At 52.9% G+C, this 22,091-nt stretch overlaps 1 protein-coding gene across 2 annotated transcripts in view; it reads right to left on the bottom strand.

The window, feature by feature from the left end:
- Positions 1-20,642, bottom strand: part of TTC7A (tetratricopeptide repeat domain 7A) — a 117,290-nt gene extending 96,648 nt beyond the window's left edge. For both annotated transcript variants that reach the window (XM_069494934.1, XM_069494933.1), the window contains exons 1-3: positions 20,159-20,642; positions 12,764-12,927; positions 7,599-7,767 (exon numbers count right to left, since the gene is read on the bottom strand). Coding sequence is in view for 1 of the 2 variants with exons in the window: in XM_069494933.1 (XP_069351034.1) it covers positions 7,599-7,767; positions 12,764-12,927; positions 20,159-20,342 (517 nt within the window). In the remaining variant the exon portion in view is untranslated. The remainder of the gene's footprint in view (positions 1-7,598; positions 7,768-12,763; positions 12,928-20,158) is intronic.
- Between the last annotated feature and the right edge of the window lie 1,449 nt (positions 20,643-22,091).

Raw genomic sequence — 22,091 nt, forward strand, 5'->3', positions numbered from 1 at the left:
AGAGTGGAATATATGCTCTTAGAAATCATTTCCAAGCGTTGCTCACAGCGACCTCTTAGGTAGGGGTTTAACGCTTCTCCAGGGTTACAAATGAGAAATCTAATTCAGGGAAAACAGATTAGTCCCAGGTCTCTGGCTTTGACACCGTCTGTTCTCTCTGCCCAGACTCCCCAGTGCCTTCCCTCCCCCTGGGTGACCCAAATCTCAGGCTCTGGCAGCCCCTGGTGGCTCTTTACTCACCTTTCACGGGTGTAGCTGATGACTGAGTTATAGCCGTCCACCCTGGCAGGGGACGGGCTCCTCAAACACACCCCCACAGCCCTGTCCACACTCAGAGCCCCACCAAGGGAGGCAAGGGCTACTGGGCGAAGGGAGACCACTGACTCCTGCCTGTGCAGCGCCCCGCCCCGTCCTGTGATTCTCTTCACCATCCTGTCCCCACCACCGCAGCCCACAGACGAGGCATCGTGTCCTGCTTCTTATCTCTCAGCCGAGGAGGGCACTCAAGGAAGGCCTGGTGATCACACCAGCGCAGCCAGCCTCCTTCCAAGGCCCCGCAGCAGCAGTAGCAGCTTGCTCCTCCCTCTCCACCTGGAAGCCGGGCTCTCACCTGGGCGCCAGGGCAGAGCACCACAAGAGCAAGGCCCCTTTCCCCACAAGGCACACAGCCTGTGCCCCTTTGAGGAGGAGGCCAAAATCCACAACAAATTCCTGCCATACCAGGGCTAAAAACACAAAAACTGAATATGCCACCACATCCTGCCCTGGGAGCAGCCTGGCGTTCTTTCCTTTTCTTAAAAGTTTTAATAAACCACAAAATCCCAGGTGAGAGCAGGATAGCTTGGGGTTGCACTGACCGAAAGAGAACAGAAACAAACAAACAAAAAACAACCTCGAGGGGTGAGGAGAAGAGAATCTGCGGATCAGAGTTCTCACAGTTGCTTCTGTATTTTCCTTTCTGACTTTGCAGAGCGCCGTCTCCCTGCAGGACTGCACGTGACCGGGGCGGCGCACCAGGCCCTCCCTGGCGCTGGGTGGAAGGAGGAAGAGAAAGTGGCCAGCTAGGCTGAAACACGGGGCAGGACTGGTTCTCCAGGGGCCCAGAGCCCGTCTAAGGTGCCACAACGAGCCCCAAATTAGGTACCAGTGACTAAGGTCTGCAGGGCTCAGGGCTGGAGAAGTGGGATCACGCTCCACGTCATTGGCACCCTGAGCTAGTGCCACAGAAACAGAAGGAACACAGAAGGCCTGAGGACAGGAGGAGGAAGCCGCTCGCCCTGGACAGTTCTGCAGTGGGCAATGGCACCAGGGCTTCCGGGGGCTGAACCAGCTAAGGCTGGAGATGTTGAAAGAGCAGGCCCTGAAGCATCCTGGATGCCGACCAAAGCCAGGGCTTAAACCAACAAGAAGAGAGGATAATGTGTCACCCTGAATCCACAAAGCCTTCATTCCAGGTCTAGGGCCCAGACCGCCCAGCTCTGGACCCTGCAGAGGACTGACCCGGGCAGTACGCTGACGAACAGGCGAGCCCGATTTGAGGGGGAAGGGGCTGTGCCGCACCTCATGGTGTGGCAACCAGGGACTAAAGTTCTAGAACACCAGCGAAAAGGGACACCCTGAGCCTTCCTGCCTGGCTTTCCCCTCTCAGTGCCCTCTCGTGGGGCCTACCTCGTGCTCATCCCCCAATCCCTCCCACGCTCGCCCCCCTCAGCTCCAAGGAGGTGTGATTTCACCCCACCTCCAAACAAGCCACCTCCACTGCCCTGCGGCCTCCTTCACCCGGAAGGCACCTCTTCCACTCGGCTGTGGATGATTCATCCTCAAGGTCAAGATCGCTGCCCAGCTCACTAGGAAGCCTCCACAGCTAGCTGGATGTCACTCATCACCTCCCTCCCTGGAACTGAACGGCTCAACCAAACAAGTAGGCCTTGGGCATCAGGGACGAGCCTGAAAGCTGGAGTCAGAGTCGAGTTCAAACCCTGACCCTGCCACCACGGGTGTAACCTGACGTGAATCACTTATTTCTGCCTGTGCTCTGAGGCTCTGCCTCCATCCCTTTCACCCACTTGGGTAACCCAGCACCCTGATTTTCCTTTGAGGAACCAGTTCTCTAAGTCAGTCCACAAGTGTCAGGCGGAGGAAATCCCACTCCTGGAACCAACCCAGTAGCCTACGTACCTTTCACCACACTGGCATGAGAACAAGCCAGGTGCATGAGGACCTGACCCGGCCTCTCCTTCTGAGGCTGTGAGTGCTGTGCTGCAAGGACCACATGACCCGGAGCTGCTGAGAAGGACCTCAACACACTCTTTGAGCCCCTGGATCCAGCTATGCCTGATGCAGTTACCCAAAGAACTTTCTAGTTACATGGGCCCCTAAATATCCAGTCCCTTCTCCTCCTTTTTTGTTGTTACTTTTCCCGCTAGTTGGAATTTCATTTTGTCATTGCAACTATAACTGTGATTATATAGAAACTGATCCCAGAAGCAGGTATCAGAGGGACAACTCCTGAAATCCAGGATTGGCTGGGCTGAGGTCAGGCAGGGGTAGTAAGGATTTTGCCATCTCCCAGCTAAGGGATTATAATTCCAGATACACAGCAGCGGCACAGCTGCTGAAACACATTCTGCTCTGTCCTGAGGTGAGACCCGGGCCATGGAGGCTGGAGCTTTAGAGCATGCAGACAGGACATTTCAGGGTATCAGCCTACGTTGGATACTTCTTGGGGCCCAGGGTAAGACCTACAAAAAGTAAACTTTACAAGGTTCACTCCAGGCAGCCTCTCTGAATGACAAAGCTTTGCTAAGGGCCCTTTTTGCCTGTGTACAACAATCCAGGACAGCCAAGAGTCCAGTCAGATAATTGGAGTTGGAAATTCTCTGCCCTAGCTGAAGGCAGTGCCAGAGGAGGCAGGGAGACAGGACTCTATTAGGAGATAGGGCTGGAGCCTGGGAAAGGCCTGCCCCCGCCAAGACCTCAGAAGGCCCCCCTGTCGCAGCTCCCACCATGCCGCTAGAGAGCTCAGGGACATGCCCCCCAGCCCAGTTCACTGAGGGCCCTGAGGCCGGCTGCCTGGCGACAGAACCCTCGAGGCTTGGATCTAGATCCAAGGACTGTGCGTCAACACAGTCTCTGGCTCTGGGTTCTCATCCATGAAGATGATCCAATGTCAATTGCCCAGAGGCTTATTACTGTGGAGTTTCAGGGGGCTGTAGAGCCAGACAGACCCCGAACCTGGCAGATAAGGCCTTGGACCACTCCACCCATAAGGTGGAGAGTGTTGTACTCTCACCAAGGCCGCGTTGCCCAGGGGCAGCAGTCCAGGGGGGACTCTTCACAAATGCCCCTCTCAGGTGGCCAAAAGGCTGAGTCAAGGCAGAACTTCCCTTGGGACAGAACTGGGGGCAACCACATGGCCAAGACACCACGGCCTCGAGGAAGTCCGCTAGCTTGCCCCAGCAGGCCGGGGTGTAAGCTGCAGACCCGCCACCTCTGGGGGTTCCTCCCGAACAGCTGTTCCTCCCTGAGCCACATCACACTAGGGGCAGGCTGTGCTCACCTGCCTCCACTGCCTCAAGGGAAGGGACCCTACCTGTTCATCTTGGCACCCTCAGCTGAGTCAACTGCTGGCAAATTTTGCTTTCTCCTGTAGGAGGTGGGCCAGGAACCACGGGGGATACAACCACAGGGGCCAGACTGCTGGCGGGAGGGACATACTGACCTCCGACTGGGGAGGGTGGTGTGCACACGTCGGGCCGAGGTCGGAGCGAGCTGGGAGGAGGGAGAGGATGCTGCAGGCTGAACAGCCAAGCTCCTGGTACCTGAACTGTGTCCCAAGGGAATGTGAGGGCTCATCTACATGCAGAGTAAAGAAAAACGGTGTGACAGGCAAGGGCAAAATGGCCCAAGAAAAAGAGAAGGGAAGAACTTCACGGATCACGCCAGGCACCAGGAGCAGACCTCGTGTGGCTGACATGTGGTGCTTTGCGAAGGGAGAAGAGGAAAAGAAGATTGGTTGAGGGTGCAAAAGAAATGACCACCGTCCTCAGGGACCTGGAGCTCAGTGGAAGACAGGGCTGACAGCCACGAACACACAGACTCAAGCATGCTGGGCTCTGCCAAGGGCTTCATGAGAGTGGGCAGCCCTGCAGATGGGCCTTCCCAAGAGGGCTTCCAAACCAGAGGATTCTGGAGTGTTTTTAATACAAGGTAAATGGAAGATGTTCCTCCCTCAAACAAACTAGATGGTAGTGGGACTGCCCCATCCAGAATATATATCTGTCACCTGCACCTGGAATAGGCCAGGAAGAGGTGTTCTTCCTCCAAAGCCTGAGCCTTCAGCAGGGCCAGCCCGCCTCCCAGGTGCCACTGAGAGGCTCTAAAATCCAGTCTTCTACTCCTGGCAGGACTTGGTCTGTCAGAGCACAGGTGTGACTAAAATGCTGGGGGACAGAGAGTGCTGGGGGCTGGGCACAGACCACCCAGACATGGAAATGACAGTCATCTCATAAAGGTGACTTATTTTTCTATCTTGGTGGAGAAAATGTGGTTTTCTATTAGTCCTGAACAAACTCGACAGGGACAATAACTCTTCGCCTTAGAGAGGGCGGAGGGTCACATGCCCTCCACCCTATACACGTGTACCCGCCATAACATCTCTGCCTTCAGAGCAAGCTGTGCCTGTCCCTTTCCCTCAAGCTCCCGGGTTGGTGTCCAAAGCCTCCCTGAGAATCAGACAGCACCTTTGGGTCTAACACATAGATGCACATCAATTTCCACTTGAGCGGAAGGCCAAGTCCTTGCAAGCGATGCCTCAGAGGGTCCCACTGCCAAGCCCCTCTGCTCTGACGAGGAAGCAGGGCGAGCGGAGTGTGTTTCATGTCTAGGAAGAGTGGGGGTGCAGGGACGCAGAGCCTGCTCCTGACCTCCCTAACAAGAGCAGCAGTTGCATGTGGGAGACGCCCTCAGTCGGGCCCCCCTGAGACCCCCAGCATGGCCAGCTCAGGCTCCCCTGCAACATATGGCCCCTGTCCTCCTCCTCCAGCCAGGTGCGCCTGAGACCCAAACTCCCTGCCCCACCAGATGGTACCAAATGGAACCAGAGAGCAGAATACAATGCAACATGGTAGATAAAGCCATGGCATAACAGCCCGGACAGGAGCGCTCAGAGTGGGCCAGTCAGGCTCCTGCAGATGGAATGGAGCCCAAGGCCGGAGGCTGCCTGGGGGCAGAGGATCCGAGTTCACAGACAAGTTAACTGGTGTCCTGGGTGAGTTGCTTCCCTTTTGTCAGCCTCGGTTTCCTCATCCGTAACATGAGGGTTTGGCCTAGATCACTTCTGACTCCTTTCAGCCCATCACTCTGAGCAACATCACAGGGCATGTACACATTCTGGCTGCCAGGGTTTAAATTCTGCTCTGCCACTTCCTGTGAGACTGGCACGAGTCACCTCACCTCTTCCAGCCTTCATTCGTCACCCTTGGGACCCTGCCACGGGGGTAGCTGTGGGGATTTGGTGAGGGCACACTTGGCACGGAGAGGACTCCATACACACTATCATCGTGTGAACTCTGCGGGCCCTGCGGCCACCACGCTCGTGCTCGCAGATGGAGTCAGGACCAATGGCCAGCGTCCTCATCCTCTTTTGGGTGTGGCCTCTACTCTGCATGGGGAGACCCACCAGATCCCCCCAAACCCAGGAAAATCAACATCATGCACACCCTGGCGGCCTCGTGCATGGTCTCAAGCACACGCAGGGTCAGGCGAACCGCAGCATGCCAAGCAGCAGGCGTAGTCATGGCAACAGGAGAGGGAGGACAGCAGAGAGGAGGCAGGCAAGGGGAGGCCACGTGCGGTCACTGGGGGACAGGGAGCTAGCACAGCCCGCGACCGAGCAGCCCATGCCGGCGGCGCCCGGCTCCTTACCTCCCCTGCAGGACCTCTGACCACCAGGACTGTGTTCCCCCAAAGCTGGAGGCATGCTGGAAAGAGTAGAGAGCAGGAGACAGGGAGCAATATACACTGAGCCAGGTTTACAGGAGAAAGTACTGAAAAGGAAACCCAAGGAAGGGTGTTTGGTTCAGGGCATCTGTGGCAGAAGTGGCTTCCAAGAGACCCAAAAGACCCAAATGCCAAATGAAGGTCACCCCCAAGACTGGCCTGTGCCAGAGGTGCAGAGAGGGGGATGAGAGAGCAAAGGGAGAAGACCCCCCACAGACCGGGCCATCCCAGACGGGTACCTGCCCTCCCGCAGGCAGGCACTGGGTCTACCCAGAGTGACAATCTCGCCAAGTTTCCTGGAATGGCACACACTCAAGGGGAAAGGGACCCAAGGATTGAGGGGTGGACAAACACCCTCAGTAAGCCCCACCAGCCAGAGTCAAGGAGGGCACGCCCTCCACAGATGTCACAGTCACTCCTATGGGGACCCAGAGGAGACAGAGGAATGTATGTGTGAGTGTGTGTACGGGGGTCATATTCAAGGCCAATGTCAGAGAATGGAGGTTCTAGTCCTGGCTCCACCATGAACCTGGGTAACTTTGGGCAAAGGATGTATCCCCTCTGGGCCTCAGTTTCCCCATGTACAAGAGGGAGAGAACGTCTCTATCTATAATAGAAAAGAGGGTGACACATACTCTACTAATGCCAGGCACGAAATCCCCGCAGGGCCACATGCGGCTTTTCTAGACTTTTCTCTGGGGGTTGGCTTGTGTTGGAATAGGCTGGGCAGAGGGGCTCCCAAGACCTCACTGCCACCAAGAGCCACCCCTCACGCTCTGTGATCCCAGAGCTTATGGATCCAGGGAAGAAGGAGCCTGAAGCACAAAATTTGGGGTAGGACTTTTACTCACATTCAACACATTCTGGGTCAGTTAAATGCATGATTTCTACAGCTGGGCTGTCCACAGTCCCCCTCAGGAAATTCCTGTGTCACTGGCCCCGCGTCCCTGAGTTCCCCTAGAGTAGCCCTTGTCCTGGGAAGGCTGTGAGCTCCTCCAGGGCAGGAACTGGTTCTGAAGTATCCACCCCTGGGTCTCGGCACCCGCTCCCTGAGCCGCTCACAGCAGGTGCCCAACAAATACCTGAGGAGTGACAGACCCTCTACAGCATCAAGCACCTGGTCTGTGGCCACTGTCAGTCACCAAAGCCAGCCTGACAGTGCAAGAGCACATTTTTTTCAGCCTTTCTCAACCTGGTCACACAACTCAGCTGATTCCTCTTGGTCATGACAAGGGCAGGTATGACAACCCTGTCTTATAGACAAGAAAACTGAGGCCAAGAAAGGTGAACAGGTGACTTGCTCATGGGCACACGTTGGGTAGCCAGTTGTTGACAGAGCCAGGGCGAGAACCCGAGTCTTCTGACATCCCTGCCTGGGCACCAGGCTGCCTTCAGCCTGGCTGGCTGCCACCAGCACCCACCCTGGACACCAGTGCCTGGGCGCTAGCAGGGGTGAAGTATCTAGACGCTGGCCCTGCAGGCCCACCCCCGACACAGCCTCCACTGGCCAACAGCCACTGCCTGTTCCAGGCACCTGGGGGCCAGAAGGTAACAAGCTGTACATGGTGGTGGGAGCCCAGACCGGCACCCACAGCTACCTTTGATGACAAAAGCCTCCGACAGCAGCCGCATCTGATACAGGGGCTTGTTCTCCAAGGACATGTCATCAATCCCGGCCCGCGCGTACATGCTGATGGCATCTCGGTACGAGCCCTCCACGTAATGCAGCTTGCCCAGGATCAGCATGGCCTCGCACATGTACTGCGGCTGAAAGCACAAGGACCACGTTAGCAGGCTCCTGCCCCAAAGCTTCTGGCCTGTCCCGCACCGGGTACCCACTGAACCATGAGCCACGAGTTGCCTCAGACCCTGCTCAGAACTCCCCTCCTCCTCCGGGAAGGCTTCCTTGTTGCTCAAGCACATGCCGACGGCTCCCATCTCCCCACAACTGTGGTCCGTAGGCTACCTTGTGGCCCTCAGTGAAATTCTTTTATGAGCCCCTAATTGTTTCATGGGTGAGTGTTTTGTGCCCCCCACCTAGATCCCAGAGAGCTTGCAGACTGGGCAAGCTGTCTTCTCTCTCCTGAAGCCCCAAAGGCTGCGGCCCAGGCTGGGCACTTGTTCTGAACACAAGTGGGGAGTCAGGGACTGAGCCAAGTTTTGTAGAGCCTGAAACGTATAATTTTGGGGGTCCTCTTCTATACACATTTATGCAAATACGTAATTAAGTGGAGGCCTCAGGAGAGCCTGTGAGGGCCCTGAAGCTTGTGCCTCCAGCCCCCGCAGCAGGACCTTTGTGGGGAGTAATAGCCACATTGGCCGCATGGGACAGAAAAGGGGCAGAAAGGACCTGCTGGGTCACCCTGCTCTGCCTACCAGAAGCAGGTCAAAGTGCAGAATCAAGGAGGCCAAAAGTGCCTGAATTCAAACCTGTTTTCTTTCCTCTCCTTTCTCAAGTGCTGCTTACAGCCCAGTCTCCACCCCACAGAGGGACTCTTGGGGCCTCTGTTAGGGCCTGAGGAGGTCTGGGCTGGCCTGGCCACCCCGCCCTAGCTTGGGCTCTGTTCCCAGCCAGAGCACCCGGTGCTGCTGGCTGAGGGAGGCTGAGCCGGCCCTGGGCTGGGCCACACCAGCCTTGGACATGATCCCAGTCCCACTCGAGATCTCCTACCTCCTGAGGCCATTTGCTCAGTCCCCTGCCTCTGTTCCTGTGCTCGGCTGGCCCACAACCCCTTGGGGCCAGGCCCTGGGCACTGCCCCTGTCACACAGGCACCAATCTGTCCACAAAGCTCCCTGGAGACGTAGCTCTGGCCCCTACCCCTGGCCTCTGTCACTGGCAGGAAGGTGCTGCCCCTGTCTCCCTGCAGGACAGCCAGAGTCTGGGGTACCTGTGACCCCAACTAAGAAACGGAATAGGGTAAAGCCAGACTCCAGGGAAGCCAATTTCCCTTTCCCACTAGTCTTTTTGGTTTTTGTAAATACACATTCCTCCTTTGCATACTCAGGTACCCTTCCCCTTGTCCTATCCAGATCTTGTCCATGCTTTGGGGCCTTGCTCAGGCCCACCTCCTCCTGGAAGCCTCCCTGACTACCAGGGAGCTCTCTCCTGCTGAACTCCTACACCGCCTCTACCAAGTGGGTCCATTCAGCCCCTGCATACCTGACCTGCTCTCTCTGATGACTGATGAACTGGATTTTTTAAGAGCATTTGCTAGTCTCCCCAGATATGCCACCCACTCCCTGGACCAGTGCCACAGATTACACATCCCCAGAGTATGCAACCCACAATCCCTCCAAGCGGGGCAATGAATGACTCTGCCATTCCCTGCACTGGTCTCAAGCCACGGGCTCATTTCCTCCCTGCTCGGGCTGCAATTTCCTCATGGGCGAGGGACAGATAATAAAGCCTAGTCCTCGCCTCCCATCACAGCGAAGCTGACAGCATTAATAGGGCAAAGTCCAGAAAAGAGCTTTGAACTTTTCTTGAGAAAGGAGTTCGATAAACACAGGGTATGAGTAATTATTATTCTTATCCTCTTCTACTGTACATGGGGAGAAGGGCAGCGGGGCTCAGAAGGACACATTTCAAGCAAGCTGATGGGTGTGGCCAGCGGCAGTTCCTGGCGGACCAATGACAGTTGACAACTGAGTTTCCACCAGGCTGGGGAAAAATTCAAGACAATGGAGCGAATGTTACACAAAGCTAAATTCATACTATTTCAAAAGCTGCTCTCAGTCCTGAAAGCACATCCATCTTGTCTTTTGGTGTCAAGATGTTTTTTCTTTTATGGAGCCAGGATAATAGAAGATGGTACAGTTTTCGTGTTGTTTTTTGCTTTTTTAATGTCCTTACTTGGCAGCATTAAAAGTTGGTTACCCTCCGTGGGACCCGTGCATTTGAATTTGAAATGGTCTGTCAATCCAACTGAACCCCTGGCCCAGAGGGAGGAGGCTGTGCAGAAAGTCGCGCAGTCAGGGGAACAGGCCCTGTGCTGTGCCGATCAGGTGTCACCTATTCTTTTTCTGCCTCACTGTCCCTGTCAATACAAAGGGAAGAATGACCTCCTGGAGATACCCAGCTATGAGGAAAGAAGAGATGAAGAAACACTTCACAGGTGTAAAAGGGGAACTATAAAAGCAGGAGTGCCATCATCTTCCTTGACATTAATCCAAGTTTCTCGCTTATGATGTTATTTCCACTCCAGTACTTTGGGAGGTGGCACCAAGAAGTGGCAGAGAGCATTAGAGCTTGGGCTATGGAAACAAAAGGCCTGGGTTCAAGTCCTGCGCCTGCTAGTGTGGTCCTTGGCTAAGGGATCACCTTTCCCAGTCTCTGAAATACCCTTGCAGAAGGTTACTGTGAGGCTCCGTGGGATGGTGCAATGCCTGGAGCTCAGTGGGTAACAGAGGTTACGACAAATGGCTTGTTTTCACCACCCTCCATGAAACCGAGCCGGACAGGACCCTAGAGATCCCGGAGAGTAGAGGGTTTCGAGCTGCCACAGAAGGGGCCTCAGGACCCACCGCTCCCAGCTCTGGTCACCCATCAGAGCTGCTCAGGACATGCGGGGATCCAGCTGCGGGGACACCTGCTGCCAAGAGAGACCATCCCGGCTACTCCCTGACCTTTGGGGTTAAGATAGAGAATCCCACAAATGACTTTCAATATTTTATTTTGCCTGATCAACATCAAGGTTTTGGCTTTGGCCTGGATAACACTGAGTTTCTCCATGTTATTGGCACCAATGTGTGCCTTTGTTTAATAAAGCATTGTAAATTTTGTATTTCATAAATGTGATCTGGTAGTCACAACAAATCAATATGGCCAATACAAAGAATAAGGTACTGGCATGGAGAAAGCGCCCAGCGAAGGTGCTCAGTGAAGAAGAGCAACTTGCCAAACATATATCCTGTGACTCTGTGAACAGGAAGCTGTACATGTGGATGTATGTTTGCAACACACAAAGAACGGCGGATGCGACGCGCATCAGACTGTGACCGGTACTCAGTGTTCAAACCTGAGGATGGAGGTGGGCGTGGAGCTGAAGGTGATGGACAAGGCTTTTATTCATCATTCAAATTACTGGTTTGATTGAATTTTTTATAATAGGCCAGAATCACATTTATTTCAAACATACTTTTAAATGTTTAATTATTAATTTAATATTTAAAAAATGAAAATGGGTCTTGGTGGGAAAAGCTTGGAACCCACCAATCAGGTCCAACTCTTTCAGTCAGCTGATGGGGAATGGACAGGTCAAGGGACATGCTCAGGGTCAAGCAGATATTTTAACTCAGCACAAACCTCTTAGTGCTGCAAACATGCCTGTCACTGAGCCTAAAAGCAGTAACCTTAAACTTCCAGTACACGCTCCCCTCTCCCCCACTGCTTGCAGAATAAGCCCTACACCTCCTGGCCCGGTGTTCCAGTCCCCACTCCCTGGCCCCAAAGCACCTTTACAACCGAATTGCCTGCCATTCCCTTTCCCTCCTGCTAAACTGACCGACTTTAATGAGATTCTTTATAAGAGGAACCCTTAGATTACACACTGCTTCCCCAGCTTGAAACACCCATCCCTATCTCTGCGCCCCTCCCCTTCCAGCTTCAGCTCTCAGCAGGGTCCGATTCTAGTACTGCCATCAGCCAGAGTCTACTCTCTACCTCATGCCGAGGAGTGACCGGACACCATTCCTGGACAAAGGCTGTTTTCTTGCTGATAGGACTTTTTCCAGGAGACCTGCAGCCTCCTGGAGGGCAGGGTCCATGCCAGATTCATCTCGATTGCCCTCCGGGTGCATAACACAACGCCTTGCATATAGGACACCAAAATAAAATGTTTACGGAAGTGAATATATTACTTTGGAACATCTCCTGAAAAATCACTTCCTCTTTGACTCTCTAGTGACATACCCACGCCCCTATTATAGCTCAGGCTTCATTGTAATCTAGAATAGCCTCAAATATTAGCACACGTATGAATCACTGGGAGATCTTGATAAAATCAGATTCCAATTCTGATTTCACATTTCTAAACAGCTCCCCAGCCATGCCCACACTGCTGGAGAGTGGACCACACTTCGAGCAGCAAAGGCCTAGAGAAAGTTGTGACTATACTCCCGTCTCTACCTCCCCTCAGTGCCTTACACACAGTAGGTGCTCAGTGAACGTACAGGGACTTAAACTGGCTTGCCCTAATATGGAGCTCTTCTGTCCGCTGCCAACCTTGCACATTTGCCTGCTTCTAACTAGGTCACGGGCTCACTGACCCCCTCCCTCCCAAGGAGCCCAAAGGTTCAGGCATATAGTAGGTCAACCAAGTGCTATCCACTAGAAATATAATTTAAGTGGCAAATGTGAGCCACATGTGTAACAAAAACTTCTAATAAGATTTATTAGTCACATTAAAAAAGGTAAAAACAGGTGAAATTCCTTTTAATAACATGTTTTCTTTAACCCAACATATCTCAAATATTATCATTTGAACATGTAATCAATATAAAAAGTTAATGCTCATTTACACTTTTTGTTTGTACGAAGTCTTCAAAATCCCAGGTATGCTTTATTCTTACAGCACAACTCAATTTGGACTAGCCACATTTCAAGTGCCACATGTAGCTAGTGGCTACTATACGTGCAAGGGCAACTCGTAAGAGAGACTTACTGCTCAGGTGGCCAGACAACCCAGGGAGGGCTGGACAGCAGATGGGAGGCAAGAGAGAAGAGTCAAGGGAAGGTCCCAGGCTGGGGGGCTGACAACTTACCAACAGTCTCCCGTGGTTAAGGACACTGCTGAGATAATTTTTGGCTTCATTCATCTTGGGCTCATTCTTCTCCAGCAAAGGGATGGAGTCTTTTATTTTGGCATGGTTCTCCTTCAAGCACTGCTCTAGGAGTGCCTCGGCCAGCAGCAATTTCCCAAAGTCATCTGAAAGGCAAGGCAGAGATCAGAGTGGGTAGCAGGGGCAGCGATGCCCTGAATAAGGTGGATATGGAGAGTGCGACATAGCCCTGGACCCACCCAACCGCCCCTACTCGGCACAGGAATGGCTCAGGTCTGAGAAAATGCAGGCACATTTTCCATAAATTTAAACAGCCTTCAAGGAGAAAAACATAGAGGCATTCTACTATGGTCACGGTACGAAATGTCCCTTTGGGTTCATTTTCTGCTGTAGTTTAATGGTTGGGGAGGCAGAGTTCCCAGGACATGGGGACAAATTCCCAGGATTTCAGAATTTAAAATGAGGGGCAAAGTTACACATATGCCCTGCTGTGGGTAATAAGTTTTAAAACCAAGAAGTAACTCTTCTCAAACAACTGAAGAGGAAAAAATAGATGAGGTGGCTTAATAATACATTTTCACATGCTCCTAATTTCTGTGTAACCGTAATTGGTTTTCTCCACTTTTAAGGTATTTTAACATGACCCAAGGATAACCTAGCAGCCAAAGTAAAGAGTTAAGGTGGGAAGCAGATCTACTTGTGTATCAAGGCATGTCCTTGAACATGTTTAGTACTTGCACTTTCTGCAGCTCTCTTAGATATGAGCTCATTTGCATACCTTGCCACCTGGCAGGAGATTTATACTGCTTGGTTGAATTTTCTGTCTCCTCCTACCACATCGAAACTCCAGTCTTGTGACCACCATATTCCTACTACCTATAGCAGAGGCGACTTGAGCAGGGGAACCAGGTGTTCGATGTGCAGGGTTTGAGGTCAAGTGTGGTTTCGCCATGAGCCTCCAGTGGCTATGCTCATTGCCCCTCCCAGCAACCATAGCAAGGGGCAGGCCCACCATTTAGTGTAGGCACCCAGTAAATACCTGTTGAGTGAATCAGATCCTCTCAACCACCCCAAGAGGAAGCCATCAGGCTCAGGGACTTAAGTGCCAATCCAAAAATGTCTCTAGGAATGTCTACTTGAAGCCATCTTTTCAGTGTTCCTTCTGCTGCCAGGATAGCACTCTCAGATCTACCCTCCTCACTCTCAGGATCACAGCGATTTGCTCACATCTCAAAGCCACTGGTCCAGGATTGCATGCCTCTGACGAAGAACCTCTCTCTGTGAAGCAGATTCCCTGCAGAAAGCAGCCCTACAGCCTAGAATCCTGGGAACACAGTTGCAGGAGGTTTTTGCTCTGACAACATGCATTACTGGATTCTTTGCTACCTATCTTCATGATTTTTAAAAGAAACATTTGAGGACATAGCCAAAAAGCACCTGGTTCAAACCATCATCTATTGCTGGCAGAATATAACTTGGTAAAACCTCTAGGGTAATTTGGCAATATATAACAAAATTATATTTGTACCTCCCCATTAACACAGCAATTCCACTCCCACAGATGTCCTTGCACATGTGTAAAATGACCTACGTACAAGATAATTCCAGTAGCATTATTCACACCAGCAAAAACGTGGAGACAGCCTTCACGTCCGTCAGCAGGAGGCTGATTAAATAAAGCACGGTACATCCATAAAAAGGGACACCATGCAGCTATAAAAGGGAATGAGGGCACTCTATGTGCTGTTACGGAATGAACTCCAAGATAATTGGATAATAGCGCAGGAGTGCACAGCAGTGCGTGTAATATGCGGCTGTGTATTTATGCATATTAATATGTGACAGGATACGCACACAGCTAAGCTCACTGGCTGATAGGGAGCCGGGTGGAACTGGAGCGAGGCTTTTCACTCTACTTTTTTGGTACCTTTGGAAGGCTGAAACACGTGAATAGATTACCTAGTCAAAAATAAAATTTAAGTCGACCCAGGGATGAAAGGCAATCTTCTTCATTTCCAAATCTCAGCTAGGAGGTGGGGTGAGCTGCCTAGCAGTCTGGGTGCCCCTCTCCCTAGCCTGCCAGGGGTAGGCTCAGGAGCCTGCTCCGAGGGAGGGAAACGAGCCCCTCCAGGGAATTAGCCCCTCCCCAGGCTCCGCCCTCCAGGCTGGTCCCCGCCCCTTTGCCCCGGTGTCCCCGCCCCTTTGCCCCGGTGCCTCCGCACCGCGCCGGGTGGGTCCGCAGCGGAGCCACAGAACACCATTGGGCCACCGAGCCATCGGGCCATCCTGCCCGCCTCCGCCAAGCACCTGCCCCGCCCAGAGCCGCAGCCCCTTGGCTCAGTGCTTTTCATGCCAAGAGAAACGAGCTGCTGCTCTAGAGCGCGCCCCTTTCCTCGAAACAGTGGGGGTGTTCTCTGAACCCCTGCTGCTCAAAGTGTGGCCGCGGGTCTCTGAATGCTATGATCCAAGCCCGAGGAGACGACTGCAGAAAACTTAAGTACACATTTAGAAATTTGACAGAGTAATTTTGAATCTGTTGATTCTAAGAATAAAAAAAAATGGGTGGTCGTACTTTGTATATTTTTCTTTCATTTTTCTAGTAATTCATTTTTACTGTATTTTACGAAAGTATCAGAGCACAACAGATTGGAAATTTAAACAAAACAAAACAAAACCGATCCTTCACCCCGTATCTCTAAACCAGTAAGAGTGACTATGACTGCAAAAAGGGGCACTAATATTTGTTGAGGACTTACTAAGTGCCAGGTACTTTAATATATAGTATCATTTAGTCTGCACAGCCCTAAAAGGTACATATTACCCCCATTTATAGATGATAATAAAGATGTGCAATATTGTTAGGGGCACAGTCAAAAACTAATCTGTCTCTACTACAACCCATGCAGAACAGAGCTTCTGGTAATTTAAAAAATATTGTTAGGGGCACAGTCAAAAACTAATCTGTCTCTGCTACAACCCATGCAGAACAGAGCTTCTGGTAATTTAAAAATAAACATCAGTCCAAGAACTGTGAAGAGGAGGTTAAAAGCTAATAGTAAATCCAAGGGCAGGAATAAGAACTGTCCTCATTTTCACATACCTGTGAGTTTCAGACTGTTTCATTTATTAACAGTTAGGTCCTTCTCAGGAGGCTTTTTGTCCTCCCGGTTCCCACCCTACTCAGTCTACTTGCTGTTTGTTTCAAAGACACTCAGTATCACTTTCTTTTCCTCTTTTGCTCAACTCTCCTTCTCCCTGCCCTGCCTCTCCCTTTCTTCCCCCTCTTCTTTCCATCCCACTATTTCTCAACTGACCATCAGTCTATGGATCTAAAGGATATTTTGGAATTAAAAGTTCTCAATTTTTCAGTTGAGAATCCATCCAGATGGATAAAGGCTTCCCTGTCCTTCCCAATGCAAAACAAGTTGCATTGGGAACTTGTTTTATCCTATTTTTGGAAACCTACGCCCTATCCCAGTTCGAGTAAAGCGCTACACATTCCCTCTCCCTGGGGCATTAGGAAGACCTTCCTGACTCTGGGAGCCTAGGTGCTGATTCTGCAATCCAGCCCAGCCCAGCCCAGCCCAGCCCCCTGCCCTCAGCAGATCCCCAAAGGAAGCCTCCACTTAGTGGCTACCCCGTCTCCCAATCCCACCGTGTTTGGAAGGCCTCCCCCAACTACCGTCCTTACAGCCCTCTCAGCTCCTGCCCCTTGTAGGCCATGGTGCCAGGTCATAGGACCTGCTTCAGGACACCTGCCTCCTGCCCAGACCCCACATTTAAGGACAGTGCTCCTCCTTCCACAACCTGCCCATTTGCAATCAGGAAATGGGAGTCCAGCCAGCTGAGAGGGCTCAGACCAGGCCCTTCTCCACTGGGACAAACAGGGGCACAGTGGTTTCTGCAGCTGCTCACCTCCCAGATGTGCAGAGGGCGGAGGCCTGCCCACCACAGCAGAGGAGGAAAAAGCTGAAACTAGTGAGAGGCCATCTGCCTCAAACATACCCCTGCTACCTAAAACTGAAGAAATGTCCAAAACAATCTCTAATTAACAAAAAATGATTTAGCTAAAAAAAAAAAAAAAAAATGGGGGTGACAGATTAAGAAAGACACAAAATGGAGGGACAGACGTGATAAAGCAAGTATAGTAAAAGGTTAATGGTAGAATCCAGGTGGTGGGTATACAGAGGCTCACTGCAAATTCTTTTTTATCTTTGGTGTATGTTTGAAATTTTCATAATAAAATGTTGGGTGTGAGGAGCAGGGGAGACCCCACCTAACAACCAAACGCAATGTGTGGCCTTTATCTAGATCCAGATTCTAATAATCTAAACATAAAATCTAATTGTTAGAATTTTGAGGTATAATAATGGTTTGGTGGTTATATTTTTTGAGTTCTTATTTCATCAATAAGTACTGAAAAATTGAAGTGTGAAGGAGAAAAAAGTTGGGTATGGCTCAAACGAGACTTCCTGAGTTCATAATCACTGAAGCTGGTTGATGGGTACGTGGGACTCATTCTTCAATTGTTTTTTATGTTTTGGAAATTTTTCAGAATAAAGTTTTCTTTCCTTGTTTTTTAACCACTTGGATGGGCTCTTTGTTTTCACATGAAAAAACCCCAGCACAGCCAGCTATACTCTGGGGTTCCCCTGCTCCATCCTGACCAGATCTAAACCGGATGTGAGTTTGAAGAAAATGTACAAACAGTAGCAGCTGCCTTGCCCCTGGCGGGGTGGTGAGCAACCTCCTCAGACAGGAAGAGGGCGAAGGGGCCCGTTCTGCTGAGGCATCTCCTGATCCTTCATCCTATGAGACGGGAAAGAGGCCGCCAGAGCTCGTCCTCCCTCTGCCCCCCTGGAGTGGAATCTACCTTCTGGGAGCTACTTTTAGTTTCCCCAGGAAATCTCAGACACAGCTGGGCCTCAAGGCCTCAGGAAAGTGGGGTTCAACTCCCTCAGTACCTTCTTCCCCTCGCCCAAATTATGCAGCTGTTGTTTCTTCAGGCTACTGACTTGTAAGAGTCTAACAGGCTGGGTGGGACTTTAAGAATCTCCCTTCTGGGCTGTAGGGGGGTCAGGGCCAACATCCCCCAAAAGAACCAGCTCTCCATCCCTTGAGTGATCAAGGAACCCTGCAGAGAGAGAACCAAAATAGCAGCCAATCCAAATAATGCTCCATGTATGGGCTTTGGGTGTCAATTGTTTTCCCTCTTATGTTTTTGTGTGTGCATGTGTCCATGTGTGAGCGTGTGTTCTGGAATAGTGTCTCTAGATTTAACAGTGGGAGAAAAGTCATTCATACAACCAAACCTCCAAACTGGCAAGAGAGACCCCACTGCCTCTCGGTCTCCTTCCTTATACTGGTCAGATCCCGCAGTGAAGCCAGCCCAGGCTCGAGGCCCCCAACTCTGACACTAGGAGACTTGGTAGCAGGGACTCAGGCTTGAGTACAGGCTTTACCACACACATATTATGTGACCTCTCTTTGGTGTCCCAATGTCTAAATGAGGACAATAACTCCTGCCCTCCTCACAAGGTTTATAAAAATTTAAAAAATAGAGAAAGCACTTTATAACTATGCCATACCATTTATCACCTATGCTGTACCAGTGTTTCTCAGTGATGTTCCATAGAGTATGGTCAAGGTAAGGCTGAAAAACATGGCATTTATACTCTAACCTTGGCTAGTACATCACATGCAGGTAAAAAAAAAAAAAAAGAGTTAAAAAAAAAAAGAGTCTGTTTAACATCACTGAATCCATTATTACCAATTTCTTAATTCCCTAAACCCTTTGTTCCTGGGATACCAATTCACTAACTGCTCACCCTCCTTGAGACCCCTACAGAACAGCTTAGGAAATACAGTCCTGAAAGGACACAAGGAGACCCAGTTCCTGTCTTGGTCCTGGCATGGTTCTCTGTGGTGCCAACCTCACTCGGAGTCCCACACCTCCCCCAGGAACCAATGCCTCCTGCCTAGGTCAGTTCTCATTCCCATTCCCCATTCCCAACACACAGCGGATGTCCGGGAACCTGCAATTTATCTACTCTGCCCTGGAAGAGGGGGGCTCACCAGCCTCTCCCGAACATGCCCTGCCCACTGCCCTTCACTGCCATCATGCTCAGACCTACCTCAAGGCCTCAAACCACGTAGCCCCCTTAGTGTACTGTCCTTCCTTCTTCTGCAAACACACTAGTGAGGGGCTAGGACAAGTTCTGCTGCTTCTTGAAGCCTTCTCCCCTTCCTCTGAGCTCCAAGCCAACACAATTGCCCTCTGATCACTTCCCTGCCTCTCCATTCATTTTGGTAGCTCTTCAAGGGCTAGGATTTTCTGATATACATCTTTGAGACGTAATAGTGCAAATGATTAAAAGGATGTACTCAGAAACCTGGATTCAAATCCCGGTTCCACAACTTACTGGCTAGATGATCAAGTTACTTCAAGTCTCTGTGCCTCAGTTTCCTTATCTATAAAGTGGGGTAAACACAAGTCCCTGATTCATGGGGTTGATTACTACTATTATTATTATCATTCTGTCTCCCCTAGAGAGCCTTCCACAGGCTGGGCAGTGTTTAGAAACTCTTTATATCTGTGTTTATTCACTCTCTGCCTCCTTCCACCAAAGCTCCCATGTGGCTGTGCACACAGAGGGGGTCAGACAGGGCTCTCCAGGCTGAGCTGAAGGCACTAGGAACAGGATCTGAGGTTAGCGACTGGGGCGGGGTGTTCCCCGCTGCCACATCAGGGTGCTTTCCCGCCCCAGCACAAGAGCCCAGCCCAGCCAAACCAGCCCTACTGCTAATGCCACCGACTGCCAGGGCTGGATGGGTCCCGAGTCCGCCACAGATGAGGAAACTGAGGCTTGCCCGGCCTCTTCCCCATTTCTCCACCACTCCACCCTGGCACACGTCAAACCCCCACCCCTGCCTGCTGCGGACGCAGCTCCATTTCCAACTTTACTTGGGAGAAAAGGGGTTGGGGGGGGGGGGAGAGACAGACATGGCCTTCACCCGACGGAGTTTAGGGACCTACCCCCGACCGGGGTAGGGTTGAGGTGGGGGGCAAGATCCTGCCCACGCACTGATCTGATCCGTGCAGATACCACCATTTCACAGTAGACAGAGTTACCCACATGATCCTAAAGGGCATAGAGCAAAAGCCGTTTATCTCTCTTCCCCACAAGCACCCAACCTGCATGTGATTTTTCTCCTAGGGCAGAAGGACCTTCGTAAGTACCCTGGCTGCTCTTACGATCAGCATTGAGGGAGCGTAGGCGGCAGTCGCCGGCAGAGGACTGTCAGGGCGCGCTTCCTGGAGGAGGCGGTGCGTTTCGCGCGCTCGCCGCGGGTGATCCAACCCCTTTCCTCACTCACCGGTGTCCAGGGAGGTGAACGCGGGGTTCGGGCTGGATCGCCGGCCGCCCCCGCCGCCGGGCATGCTCAGCGTCTGCAGCTGCCGGACCAGCTCTGGCATGCGGTCCCAGTGGCCCTCGGCGCGGCAGCGCTCCAGCTCGCTCTCCACCTTCAGGTGGGAGCCGTGCGAGCCCTTCGCAGCCATCTTCGCGCGGGCGCCGTCATGGAAGGTGCGGCCGAGAAGTGGAGACCCGGCCGGGGACGGCGTCCAGGCTGGGGCGCACACGCGGGCGGGGTCGACGGGGGCGCGGATGGCAGCTGGGGCCCAGGTGGCAGCGGCGGCCCAGGCAGCGGCGGGCGGGCAGCAGCAGCACCCAGCGCACCGCCCCGCGCCTCCGGGCTGCGGCTCCGGCTGTGCGGCCCGGACGCGTCCAGGAGCAGCCTCCGCCTCTGCTGCAGCAGCTCCTGGCGCTGCTGCCGCCGCCGCTGCTGCAGCTGCTGCCACAGCCCCCGCCCGGGGCCCGGGCGCCGCCAGCTGCGGACCCGCCCCTGGCCGCTGCTCCACCCCCGCGGGGGCGTGGCACGGCCTCGGCGAGCCGGGCGCGCTGGCGGCCAGCGCGGCCACAGCAGCCAGGCGCGCGACGGGCGCTCGCGGCCCGCCCGGCGCCCGCTCCCCGCCGCCGACGCGGAGTCGGAGCTCACCTTAATGCTGCGCGGAGCCCTAGCGCCCGGGGGCGCCTAGCTCCCCGCCCCTTCCCCATCCCATCGGGGCTCTTGGCCTGGGGGATCCCCGCCTGACGACCCGGCTTTGTGTGGTGGCCCCGTCACTGCTGCTGTCCCCCGCACGTCACAAATCCGGGGAGAGGCCGGCCGGTCGTCCCCCAATTCCCAGAGCGAGCCTCCCCCGGAGCCGGCCTGCCTGCCGCGGCGCCCACCCGGCCCTGCTGGGACCCGCGAGCCTAGCGTGCCACCCACGTGGTGCTTGGGAGAAAACAGGCCGGTTCCGAGCCCCTTGACCCTCTGGACGCCCCAACTTTGACAGTGCTCGGATTTTCTTTTTTAACAGCGGAGGTCCTCTTTCCAACTTGACTCCCTACACTAACCGGCTGGCCTGTCCTCTGCGGAATCTCTGTTGCTCTAGATTTCTTAAAGACTTTAAGCTGTTTCTCCAACTTGGTATTTATTTATTTCTTCAGCCTGATGTCCAAAGACTGATCAAAGCTGTTATGTAGTGCCCAGCAGGGCTTAGCCCAGCGCTGTGAGGTGCCCGGAAGTTCAAAGGATTAGCGGGGGCGGGGTGGGGGTGGGGAGCGGGGTGGAGGATGGGGAGGGGTGTTGGGCCCAGAGGTAGGCCCGTTCCAGGGGCCCCGCATCCACTGCCACCACGGAGGGATTGAGGACATCACTCAAGAAACCACAGCAAGACCAAAAACAAAAAAGCACCCGTATTTAAATGACATGTAGTACGGCCGGCCGGAAGGCTCCAAAAGACAGCAGGGTCAGGAGAAGCTTTTAAGCACAGACTCCTAAGTGTTAGAAGGTGTCCACTTCTTCCCTAACGCGCAGGTCTTCACCACTGCCTGACTCGAGGCCTTGGGAGTGAGTTTGGACATTTGCAGTGTCAGGAGACTTTGCTCCGTGTTTCTGGACTACTGTAACCGTGGGAAGGTTTCCATGTCAAGCATAGCCCAGGCTTCTGGTGCTTAGTCCCACCAGGCCCTTTGCTTCTGGAGCCACAGCTAGGAGACAGTCTTCCTGTCCCCGTCTCACACCCCACCCAGCTCGCCCCACACGCCCTCCTCTCCAGGGTCCAAATGCAGCTCCATTACTTGCTTGGGGGGCAGGATTTCCTGACCATGGGTGCTGCTCTGAGCACCTGGGGGTTGTTCTAAACCCCCAGAGGCCAGGAGGCAGGTGAAGGAAAATCAGGACAGCTCTGCCTGTTGGAATTTAG

Source organism: Eulemur rufifrons, chromosome 19 (genome assembly GCF_041146395.1).
Source record: "Eulemur rufifrons isolate Redbay chromosome 19, OSU_ERuf_1, whole genome shotgun sequence".
Taxonomy (NCBI): Eukaryota; Metazoa; Chordata; class Mammalia; order Primates; family Lemuridae; genus Eulemur; species Eulemur rufifrons.